The sequence below is a fragment of the Sapajus apella genome, unplaced genomic scaffold, assembly GCF_009761245.1.
Source record: "Sapajus apella isolate SASKATOON/1434 unplaced genomic scaffold, GSC_monkey_1.0 scaffold53, whole genome shotgun sequence".
Classification (NCBI taxonomy): Eukaryota; Metazoa; Chordata; class Mammalia; order Primates; family Cebidae; genus Sapajus; species Sapajus apella.
In genome coordinates, this window is record NW_022436993.1 from 15276249 (window position 1) to 15289013 (window position 12765).

Sequence of the window (12765 nt, forward strand, 5' to 3'; positions counted from 1 at the left end):
TTACCTCAGCTGGGTCACTGCAGGAGCCTAACTGATCTCCGCATTTCTGCCCCTGAACCCCAGCCATCTGCTGCCAGCCCAGCCACCCCAGGATCATGAAAAGCACAAGTCAGATCAAGTTACTTCTGTGCTCAAAACTCTCCAAGGTTCCCCATTTCACTTACAACGAAAGGCAGAATCTTCACTGCAGCCTAAGAGGCCCTCGTCAACCTGCCTTCACCCTCCCTGCAACTGTCTCTCACCTTAGCTCCTCTTATGCTCCCCATTGACCTCATGGCCTCCTGGAAGCCACTGGACCTCAAAAATGCCAGGCATGGCCAGTTATGGTGGCTCACACCTATAATCCAAGCATTTTGGGAGGCTAAGGTGGGAGGATTGCTTGAGGTCAGGAGTTCGAGACCAGCCCAGGCAACAAAGCAAGATCCCATCTCTACAAAAAGAAAAAATATCAGCCAGGTGTGGTGATGCATGCCTGCAATACCAGCTACTCAGGAGGCTGAGGCGGGAGGATTGCTGTAACCCAGGAAGTCAAGGCTGCAGTGAGCTAAGATCGTGCCACTGTACTCTGGCCTGATGACTGATCGAGACCCTGTCGCAAAAAAAAAAAAAAAAAAACAAAAATCCAGGCAGGCTCCCGCATCAGGCACTTGCCCTTGCTGCTGCCTTTGACTAGAAGAGTCTCCGTTCAGACAGCCCTTCCAGATCTGCATTCCAGCGTCGCCTCAAGCTGCCATCGCCCCACCCCACACATCCCCTTTGGCTCTCGGTTCCTGCCTAACCTGCAGCTTCTAACCTGCTGTTTCTTTCCCCTCTTTGTCCCTTGTGATTTCTGTGGCTCTGGGAGACCAGGCATTCTCGTCTGTTCACTGTCATCTCCTCGGTGCCTAGAATATAGCAGGTGTTCAACTGATATTTTTAAATGTATGAGAGGCTGAATTTACACCACGCCTCAAAACAAGAGGACTGGGAAATCCAAGCGTCTAAGGAAGACTGCAGCGGGGATACCCTCGAGGAGAAGTCTAGGGCCTTCCCGTCCCTCCTTTTCTCTCGGTAACGTTCTTCCAAATGCTTCTCATGAACTCTCAGATTCTGCGTAACCCCAGAAAAACGGCAGTGAAATCCACGAGCCAAGTATATGAACCACCGCAAGTGTCTGTGCGTTCTCTGCCCCATCACACACACACACACACACACACACACACACACCCCAAAAAAGAAGAGTCGAGTCTGTTTTCCATCTGGACTTTCAGACAAACCAATCATCTGTGTCCGTAATAGGTGTATTTAATGGGCAACTTCAGACTAAGAAGCGGAGTTTGAGATGAAAGACGGTGCTTGACCCACAGAAGCTTCTATTTATACTCTTCCTAAAGCAGCACGCGGCAGGCACTCACTTAATGAAAAAGGAGACACACGGCTATTGACATGAAGTGGAATCAGGGTGCTGGTCCCAAGCTCTCATTTTGCTACTAGTACGGTCACAAAAAATGTCCCTCCAGGGCCAAGTGCAATGGCCCGTACCTGTAATCCCAGCACTTTGGAAGGCTAAAGTGGGAGGATCACTTGAGGACCCGAGTTTGACACCAGCCCGGGCAATACAGCAAGACCCTGTCTCTACAGAAAATAAAAAATTAGCCAGGCATGATGGTGCATACCTGTAGTCCCAGCTACTTGGGAGGTTCAGGCAGGAGAATCACTTGAGCCCAGGAGTTTGGGGCTGCAGTGAGCTATGAGTGCACTACTACACTCCAGCCTGGGTGACACAGCAAGGCTCCGTCCCGAAAAAAAAAAAAAAAAAAAAAAAAATTCCTCCAAACAGAATTGAGCTGCACCTAGCCACACAAAGAACGCCCCTAGGGAACAAAAGCAAGTGCCCTCCTTACACAAGGAGCCACAGAATCTTAGGGTTGCCAGTTGAAAATTGGGCCGGGCACAGTGGCTCACGCCTGTAATCCCAACACTTTGGGAGGTCAAGGCAGGTGGATGACCTGAGGTCAGGAGTTCGAGACCAGCCTGGCCAACATGGCGAAACCCAGTCTCTACTAAAAATAAAAAAATTACGCCAGGTGCAGTGGCTCACGCTTGTAATCCCAGCACTTTGGGAGGCCAGGCTAGGCAGATCACAAAGTCAGAAGTTCGAGACCAGCGTAGCCAATGTGGTGAAACCCCGTCTCTACTAAAAATACAAAATTAGCCAGGTGGCACATGCCTGTAATCCCAGCTACTTGGGAGGCTGAGGCACAAGAATCACTTGAACCCAGGAGGCGGAGATTAGAGTGAGCTGAGATCACACCATTGCACTCCAGCCTGGGCTACAGAGTGAGACTCTGTCTCAACAACAACAAAAAAAATTAGCCAGCTACTCAGGAGCTGAGGCAGGAGAATCGCTTGAGCCTAGGGGGTGAAAGTTGTAGTGAGCCAAGGTCACACCACTGCACTCCAGCCTGGGTCACACAGTGAGACTCCATCTCAAAAAAAAAAAAAAGAAAAAGAATATTATTTCATCCTCCCTGTTCCCCACCCCCCCAACCTGCCTTGATTTTATAGATGAAGAAACTGAGACAGGGCGAAGGCAATGTAGGTCAATGTCCAAGCAGCCCACAGGCCACAAAATGCCTCATGGCTGAGCCGGACCTGGAACCCAGTCTCAAATCCTCCACGATCCCTTGTCCAGCCATCTACAGACAGGAATGACTTCAACTTCAAATGTGCAGTCTATATGAAAAACATGTATTCATACCCTGCGGAGATGAAGATACATTTTCTAGGGCATGTCATGTTCTGTACTCCAGGAGAAATGAGGTTTGTTGGGAGGCTCATTCTGTAATGTGCCAAGTACCCAGGCCTCTCCATTCACAGGCATTTCACAGCGTAGAAATTGAAGAAGTGACTTGGATGAGTCTGGGGTACTTCCTGGACACCACACTGAAGCTTTCTTCCCATCCATGTACTTCTCCAAGTGGTATTTTAGGGGTTTTTTTCAATTTTTAATTTTTTTATTTTTTCAGAAATTAATGAAAGACAGCTACAATAGAGATGGCCTGAACAAATCCACCAACAGAAATGTGTGCCCCTCATAATTTGCCATTACATAATATTTACTTGCTCTCATAGTGCGCCGAGGGTCTGAAAACATGCTGACTAACAAACAATAATTCAGCCTCACCACCTTATTCAGCGATATGGGTATGTTCTGGGACTCCCTTTTATAGGAGGCTGAACTGAAGCGTACAGGTTGAAAGGTTTCTCCCTGAGACCTGACTCAGAGGTGCGTCAGACAACCCAGACCAAACCACAAAGCCCAGTCCTTTCTCTGTGTTGCTCTTTGCTTCCTCAATCTCATTTCCATCCCCCTGGGCCAACCTTCGCTCCCATTTAGCCCCCACTCTAACCACACAGACCAAACGCCTTGACCCCTTAGCTTCCAACAGTAAACGCTCTGCTCTGTGAGGCACGATAGGTAGACAAGGCAGCAGATATCAGATTACAAAGTCTGGCAAAGTGAGTGTGCCTGCAGCCTTGATGATGTTTTATTTTAAACGCATGTGAACACTGGGAGCTGACAGCCAAGCTTCTTACAGGGCTTTCCTGGCTTCCTATCTTAAAGATGTATGGTGACAGCGGGGCAAAAGAAGTGACTGGAACTGATGCATATTTTGGAAATGAACACCAGCGGTTAATTGCTGGTGCCTTTCATTTGTGGTAGATTTCATTTAAAACAAGAGAAGGGCCCAGACTCAAAATCCACACTGTAGGTACCAGAAGTCACCTCCACATTAAGACTGAGGCCAGGGTCACTGGTCGTGGCCCAGGGTGGAGCAGGCATCTTGAACTGGGGACCACTTCTAGAAAGTCCACCAAGGCAAAATAATGACAATCCAAAAGCTCTAAAATGCTTCCAAGTTTAGATAACATTATGCTATCACGATTGCCATCATTACGCTTTCTTGTTTATTTATTTCATTTTAGTTTTTTGGGACTGAGTCTCACTCTGTTGCCTAGGCTGGAGAGCAGTGGCGCTATCTCAGCTCACTGAAACCTCCACCTCCCGGGTTCAAGTGATTCTCCCGCCTCAGCCTCCCAAGTAGCTGGAAGTATAACCACCACACCCGGCTAATTTTTGTATTGTTAGTAGTGATGGGGTTTCACCATGGTGGCCACGCTGGTCTCCAGCTCCTGACTTCAAGTGATCCACCTGCCTCGGCCTCCCAAAGTGCTGGGATTACAGGTGTGAGCCCCCATGCCCCACCCATTATGTTTTCTTTACTTTAATATTAAAGTTCAATTTCCAAATACTAAAGTTAAGTCAAATTATCTACTAAGCATTTGCCATTACAAAATCTACAAAGTGCGTCAACCCTGTATGGATAATCAAAAGTTACTCTGCCTATCTGTGAATACCAGCTCCGCCACGTAATAGCTAGCTAAGGTTTGACAGCTCACATAATATCTCTGCCACCTTAGTTTTCTCATTTGCAGATTGGGTATGATGGTAAATACCTGCCTCATAGGTTACTCTGAGATTTAAATGAGTTAATGCCCACAAGGCATGTAGAATAATACCTGGTCCTAGGTATAGATTTCAGAATATCACCTATGATTACCATGATTATTATGTGGAGTAAAAACATCTTGATCATCACACTGTTTCTCTTTCACTCTTCTAGGTCCCCTGCTGGCACTACCGTGGGAAGTTCCTTTGCAAAGAATTGCATCCCATTGCAGAATGCAATGCTTTGGGACCCTAAGAGAGACCCATTCCCAAAGCTCACAGGGAACAAGGCTGGAGTCCAAGAAGCTGTTCTTCCAGAGCTGTACTCTGGCACCAGAAGGCAAATCCCCATTTTGCCCCAAGGTGAAAACCAGCCGCAATCATCTCCAAACAGGCTGGCCAAGACTCAGCAGCCCGCCACTGCAGGCGACCAGTTAGGGGACGGTGCCTCAGTCACCCAGAGGCTGGAAGCCAGTGTGGAGGCCTCAGTTGGGAACAAGGCAGGCACAGAAAGGCACTCACACAGAGTGGGTCCCGACGCTCTCACACCCCCTCATCCTCATCGGCGGCCACAGCTCGGGTCCTGGGTGACAAGAGAAGGCCACGCTTTCTTGTTATTCAGTAACTGGAGCATCTCAGAATCACAACCCCAAACCCGAATAAACCTCAGTGGCAATCTTCAAAAGTTTTGACCCAAACTAACCCCTTACCTGGCTGCACTGAGAGGACACCCCAAATCCTTCTTTATTAAAAAGGTACGTCTTTTTTGTTTTCATTTCAACAAAGCTAGCAAAGACGTGCCCTCCCTGAAAGGCAGCAGCCACAGCAGGGAGACCCCACTCTAGTCCTCAGCTACACCTTTCTCGGGAATCAGAAGCAGAGCTGGGAACACCACCTTCACAACTTCCCTCCGGGGGACCCCCCCCCCTGCAGATCTGCGTGGGGGTGAAGGAAAATAACTGAAGAGCAGCAAACCCTGAGCCTGGAGGCGACGACAATCTGGGTAATGTGGTGCTGGAAAAACAGACCAAGCACAAAAACAAGCACTGTGAAAAAAAGAAGGAAGGAAAGAAAGAGCACCCAACAACACACTGATCTATACCATGAAATATCTCCTCCTTTTCTTCCCAGCCTAACCAACACCTTCATGAACCCCTGCAAAATGTACACTTCAGACTGCACATTCGTGCGTGAATACACATACACTGACAGATACTAATCCACAACAAACACTGATCGTATGAGGGAAGAAAATAATTTGAACTTCAGACTCATTCGGCAGGTCCTGATTCTCTTTCACTATCAGCCTCCCCACCTATGCTGAGCTGCTCCAAAACAGAACAAGACCCAACTCCTGGGCAGAAAGGGAACAGCAGTCGAGCTGAGCAGCACATGCTTGGAGCGTTCCTGCCATCGACTTCGGATTATTTCTGCTTCCTTGAGACGCAGCCATCAGCATGGACTCAACGCAGCCGAGAGAGCACCGCCCGCGCAGCGACGCGCACAGACCCTCCCTTGGAGAAGCGCTCCCCGGCGCGTGCAGCCGAGCCCACGAGAAACGCACAGACCCTCCCGGGAGGCTCTGCCCACGTGTGACCGTGAGCCCTGCGAAGCCCTTCCCTTCCATCCTCGCGTGGCCATCCAAAGTCTTGCCTACACCTCATACGTGCAGATGTCAATTCCATAGGAATACATGATGTAAGGACAGAAATGGGAATGACTGGAGGCTGATCTTCTCGTGACTACGTCTCGCCAACGCGGTGCGCCCATGCACACGGCGAGTAAACGCACACAGCCGGTAAACAGCCATTCCTACCATGCTCAGCCCACAGTCACGCGTGGGGAGAAGGCATCGGAGAGGGCGGCGGTGGCAGGGGAAGTGGGAAGTCGCCCGCCCGCGTGGGCTGCTCCCTGACAGCTCGGCGCTGCCCCTCCCCCTCCCGGGAACCGAGCCCACCTCGGGGTCGCAGGCCCATGCGTCGGGCGCGCTCGGGGGGCTCCGCAGCGCCGAGAGCGGGACAATGAAGGCGCAGCGACGGGCCGGGTTCCTGCCGCGGTGCTGGCGGCGGCGGTGACAGCCGGAGCCGCCCGTGCAGCCCCCGCCGCGGCCACCTCCGCCCTCACCTCCCCGGTCCCCACTTACGTTCCGAGGGTCTCCTTGAACTCGAAGATCTTCTTGATGTCTTCAGCCTGCTTTTTCCAGGAGGAGCTGCTCTCGCCGTTCTCCCGGGCCATGGCCGACGAACGCGGCGCGGAGGGGCGGCTGGGGGCGCGCTGGGGAGGGGGCGCCGGGGGCGCGGCGCGGCGCGGGCGCAGGGGCGGCGGGGATGCCGGGCGCCGAGCCGGGCAGCTTCGGCTGCTGCGCGGCTTCCTCCTCTGCAGTTTCCTCTTTCGCTCTCGCCGCCGCCGCCGCGGTCCCTCCCTGGCTCTTATTTCTGCTGCTCTCGGGCACAGACTTCCTGCCGCCGCCGCGCGCCGGCTCCTTTGCCGCCGCCTGCCAGCCTCACTTTCTGCTACTTTCTTGCCTCCCTCCCCGCCGCCCGCCGCGCTCCCCACTCTCGCACCTCCTCCCCCTCCTCCTCCTCCTCCTCCCGCGGGCTCCCCGCCCTCCCAGTGCGCCCCAGCCGCTCCCTGCCTCCCGCGCGCCGCCTTCGGGGATGTCCCGCTCCCCTCCAGGGAACGCCGGGCCGCGGCCGTCGCGCCCCCTGGAGCCCCGGCGAGGGCGGGTGCGGGCCCCCGGCAGGTGCGGGGCGCGCGCGGGAGAGCCCCAGCCCCACGGGTAGCTAGACGCGGAGCCAAGTCTGGGGGCGCCGGGGCTTTCCCGTCTCTGGCGGGAGGGGGCGCCTCTGCGCCGCTCGGAAGCGCTGAGCGGGCGGGGGTGCGCGGCGGCCGGATGCGGGTCGCCGAGGGCGGGGCGCCTTCCCGCGCTGGGGCGGGTGGCACGGGGGACCCGAGGGGCGCGGTGCAGGGCGGGCGGGGGCCTGTTGTTATGGCTACGGGCGGCGGCTGCTGGGATGCAGGCGGCGGCAGGAGCTCCCCAGGCCCGGGCGGCTGGCGGGAGCTCGTTCGCATTGCACCAAATCGGTTTCACGTCAGTTTCGGGACGGACCCGGGAGGAGCAAGCCTGGGAGCCTCCAGGCGGGCACGCGCAGGACGCGCCAGCAGCTGCCTCGTGGTCCCTTTGCGAGCAAAACTCCTGGGGGTGTTTGGCGGCCCTGTGGGGGCGCCGGCGCTGGGCTGGAGCAGCCAGCGGACCTGGCCGGCCTGGCTACCCTGGCTCACGCTTGGCCCCTTCTCGCATCTCCCTCTCTCCTCCTAGAGACTTAGTGGAAAGTGATCGTCTGCCCCGCAGTCCTCTCGAAGGAGGGGCTCACCTGCTTTCCTAGGGGCAGGCACCTGCTTTCCTAAGGGCTGCCAAACTAACCCAGAGAATTCCCTCCCGACTGCCATCTCCCAGCTGTACTTTGGCCTGCCCGCTGCACTCCTGGTGTCCACCTGTCAGAGGGCGGCCCACGTGCTCCAGTTCCCTGGTCCCCAACCTGCAGGGGCGACCTCTTGATTGGAAAATTTTAGTTTTCTTGGTATCAATACTTCCCCTCCCCAGGGCCCCTCCTCGGAGTTGGGTAAACAGCCCTGCCTCTTGACTGGGGACACCTGTCCCATTTTCCCAGGACTGTTCCAATTTTACTGTAAAATGAAAAAGGAAAAAAAAAAAGAAGTCTACTCCCTGTAAAGGAAATTTCATCCAGCACCTTCTGCCTAGTTCTGACTCTGGCTGGAGTGGAGGCAGGCCAGATGCTCTCGCTCAGCTTCTTCCCTGACCCCAAAGAAGTCAGAGGACATCCACCAGTGCGGTGGCTCACGCCTGTAATCCCAGCACTTAGGAAGGGCGAGGTGGGCGGATCACGAGGTCAGGAGATTGAGACCATCCTGGCCAACATGGTGAAACCTTGTATCTACCAAAACTACAAAAATTAGCTGGGTGTGGTGGTGCATGTCTGTAGTCCCAGCTACTTGGGAAGCTGAGGCACAAGAATCACTTGAACCCAGGAGGCGGAGGTTGCAGTGAGCCGAGATCACGCCACACTCCAGCCTGGCAACAGAGGGAGACTGTCTTAAAAAAAAAAAAAAAAGAAGAAGAAGAAGAAGTAGTCAGACGACACCCTGGCATCCCCATTCCTAGGACCTCCATGCTGGTTTCTATCTTTCAAAGTTGGAGCTTAAGGTTCTCCAAACTGAGAAGAGCAAATAGAGAATTTACTTGCCAGTTAGATATAGAATAAATCCACAACCCAATTTCCAAGAGGGATAGGTGAGAAGAATTACTAAGGAACCTCTCTTATAGTTGGGGTACATTACCAAAGTCCAAGGCAAACAGCGTCCCCTTCAATAAGAAATACATTTGGAAAACTGTCATGTATTTCACTTGTGCCAGAGGTTAGATAATACGAACAATGGAAACCAGAGGATAAGTCAACTGAGATCCCAACTGATGCCCTCCCATGCCCCATAATCAGCATCTTCTTGTCGTTCCTTTCTCCTTCCCTTCCTCCCACTCTGTTTCCTTCTCCTTTCTTGCCTGGTTCTCCCCTGTGTTACCCTTGCTCCCTGACCTCAGGAACAGCGGCCAGAGCTCATGCAAACAATTCTTTATGATGGTCCTTTCTCCCTTACTGGATACTACGTAAAATGAAAGCTCTTAATGCTAGAGATTGCAATAAAAAACAATAGTCTTCATTCCCTAAGAATGGTTGGACCTTGGCCCTTCACTGTGGCTCATTCCTGTAATCTCAGCACTTTGGGAGGCCAAAATGGGCGTATTGCTTGAGCCCAGGGATTCAAGACCAGCCTGGGCACATGGCGAAAATCCAACTACAAAATATTAGCCAGGTGTGGTGGCGCATGCTTGTAGTCCCAGGTACTCGGGAGGCTAAGGTGAGAGAATCACCTGAGCCCAGGAAGTGGAGGCTGCAGTGAGCCATGATCTGTGCTCCAGCCAGGGTGACAGGGTGAGACTCTGTTTCGAAAAAAAGAAAAGAAAAAAATGCCTTAGCCCTGTAAGTGACCTAATTCCATTCACTGGAGGGCCCTAACTTTGACTGTTCTTCAGAGTAACTGGCCATCTCCTCCAGTTTGCCATTTTCTTCTGGAAGAACAGAGATCATGGTTCTTCCCTCATTTCACCCTTAATTCTGTTGTCAATAAATGATCGACAACATTCAACAGCTCTCAGTCAAAAGCCATCTGTTAGGTCGGGCACAGTGGCTTACAACTGTAATCCCAGCACTTTGGGAGGCCGAGGCAGGTGGATCACCTGAGGTCAGGAGTTCAAGACCAGCCTGACCAACATGGTGAAACCCCACCTCTACTAAAAATACAAAATTAGCTGGGTGTGGTGGCACATGCTATAATCCCAGCTACTGGGGAGGCTGAGACAGGAGAATCACTTGAACCCGGGAGGCAGAGGTTACAGTGAGCTGAGATCGCACCATTGCACTTCAGCCTGGGCAACAAGGGCAAAACTCTGTCTCAAAATAGTAGTAATTTTTTAAAAAGCCGTCTGTTCCCCATCAATTCCACTCCAGTAAGCTCTGCCAGATAGTCTGGATTACTAAAGCTTAGGTCCTCCACCTTTGTATTTCCCCAAAGCCCTTAAAATTTTAGATTTAAAGAGCCCAAAGAAGAAACACTTTTAATATCCCATCATTAAAGAGTTACTAATTTTATGTCCATCGAACTGTTTTCCAAACAACCCTCTTACCAATAGATCATGCTTAATGTGGCCCAGGTTCAGTCCTGGGCAAGTTTTGGGGAGAAATAAATACTATGTAAGGCAAATACGCAGATTAAGGTTGAAAATTTCAAACTTATTTCTGCTCAGCCTCTCAAATGTAAAATGATAAACCAGGAAGACAAGCTGGGGTTGTGGGAAGAACCAGAAGTCTAGAAACGATGCCCGAGTCTCAGATCTGGACTGAGTGTGTGTTAGACACTTCACCCAGGTTGTAGAGGAGGATGGTACGTAAACGAGATGGCTTTTTTTTTTTTAATTTTGATATGGAGTCTCATTTTGTTGCCCAGGCTGGAATGCAGTGGTGCAATCTCGGCTCACTGCAACCTCCATCTCCTGGGTTCAAGCAATTCTCCTGCCTCAGCCTCCTGAGTAGCTGGGACTACAAGCATGTCCCACCATGCCCGGCTAATTTTTTTGTATTTTTACTAGAGTCGGGGTTTCACCATGTTGGCCAGGCTCGCCTTGAACTCCTGACGTCAGGTGATCTGCCCGCCTCAGTCTCCCAAAGTGCTGGGATTGCAAGCATGAGCCACTGCGTCCGGCCACTAGATGACTTTTAGAACTTCTAAATCAACATTTATTTTCATATGATAAAAAGCTTATCTGGAATATCATTACTTTGTCTTTGAAAATTTAAGAATTATTTGGCCCAAAATTGTATTGATCAAAATATTTTATTAAGTGACCTTTTATAGATATACCCATTGTTTAAAGCTCGACAGGAAACATTGTTTGGACACACACAGACAGCCTTATTAAAAGTTGGGGCCAGGCACAGTGGCTCACACCTGTAATCCCAGCACTGTGGGAGGCCGAGGCAGGCGCATCATGCAGTGAAGAGATAGAGACCATCCTGGCCAATGTGGTGAAACCCCATCTCTACTAAATATAAAAAATTAGCTGGGCATGGTGGTGCACACATGTAGTCCCAGCTACTCAGGAGGCTGAGGCACAAGAATCACCCAAACCTGGGAGGTGGAGGTTGCAGTGAGCCGAGCTCACGCCACTGCACTCCAGGGGCAACAGACGGAGACTCCATCTGAAAAAAAAAAACAAAAACAAAAAACAAAAAGTTGGGCCTTATCTTCTCCATTAAATGGATTGTTTGACAACACTCTTAAGTTGGGGGTGGGTGGGGCTCTTCTCACACGTGCCGTAAAACTGCTAGCGTGTTAGTTCCTAGAAATAGTAGTTATGGAGCTCATTTCTTATATACTGCTGGTTAACATAAGTTGTTGATGGTGTGCACTAGAATCAACACCAAGGAAACACATAACTAAATGAGGAATCACGCAAAACTGCCACCTTGGCAAAAAGCAGCCTGTCAGTAAGGCAACAGGAAAACAAAGAACTCAGCACTGCAGTTTCAGATTTCTTTTGGAAGAGGTGAAGCCTAAAGGAATCTTCTGACCTGACTCATAAGGAAACTGAGCATGACCCAAGGAGAATTCCAGCTAGCCTCAACGGCCAGGGCCCACTCCTTAGCACGAACCTCCTGAAAGTAGCTGTCCATGTAAGAATGCGTCTAGTTCAAAGACAATGACAAATCAAGGAGGGACCAGCCCAAAATCTTTATGAAATTCCTCAAAAAAAAAAAAAAAAAAAAAGGAGCTCTGGCAATGCAGGCCTTGTAATAAAAAGAAAAGAGAGGAGAAGGGAAGAGAAGGGAAGGGGAAGGGAGGGGAGGGGAGGGAGGGATGGGAGTGGGGGAGGGGAGGGGAGGGGAGAAAAGAGCAAAGAAATAGGAAAACAAATAGCAGTGGAGAATCAACACAGGAAAAACTCCACTAGAGAATAAATAAAATTTGCGTTAAAACATGTCAACATTTTTTTAACTTAAAATATTGAATTAAAGCAAAGATGCAGTTGCTCAGGAAAGATAGGGCAAAGCCATAGAAGGACTTAGAACATGAGCTGGAATTGCTCAAGAAAGAAGCAAGGGCTGGGTGTGGTGGCTCATGCCTGTATTTGCAGCACTTTGGGAGGCTGAGGTGGACAGATCATCTGAGATCAGGAGTTTGAGACCAGCCTGGCCAACATGGCAAAACCCCATCTCTGCTAAAAATACAAAAATTATTTCATATGGGTGTGGCAGTGGACGCCTGTAATCCCAGTTACTAGGGAGGCTGAGGCAGGAAAATCACTTGATCCCAGGAGGTGGAGGTTATACTGAGCGGAGATTATGCCACTGCACTCCAGCCTAGGCGACAGAGTGACAATCTCAAAAAAGAAGAAGAAGTAGGGTCAGGTGCAGTGTCTCATGCCTGTAATCCCAGCACTTTGAGAGACCAAGATGGAGGATTGCTTGAGCCCAGGAGTTCAAGACCAGCCTGGGAAACATAGTGAGACCCCATTCCTACAAAAATTTTAAAAATTAGCCACGTGTGGTGGCACATGCCCGAGGTTCCAGCTACTTAGAAGGCTGAGACAGGAGGCTTGCTTGAACCCAGAAAGTCAAGGCTGCAGTGAGCTATGAACA

At 51.1% G+C, this 12765-nt stretch overlaps 1 protein-coding gene across 3 annotated transcripts in view; it reads right to left on the reverse strand.

The window, feature by feature from the left end:
* Positions 1–7041, reverse strand: part of CAMK1D (calcium/calmodulin dependent protein kinase ID) — a 462154-nt gene extending 455113 nt beyond the window's left edge. For 2 of the 3 annotated variants that reach the window (XM_032244053.1, XM_032244057.1), the window contains exon 1: positions 6636–7040. In XM_032244053.1, the coding sequence (XP_032099944.1) occupies positions 6636–6727 (92 nt within the window). In that variant the 5' untranslated portion in view covers positions 6728–7040. Of the gene's footprint in view, positions 1–6635 lie in introns of all 3 variants that reach the window. The other variant, XM_032244054.1, reaches the window with a different exon arrangement.
* Positions 7042–12765: the final 5724 nt, after the last annotated feature.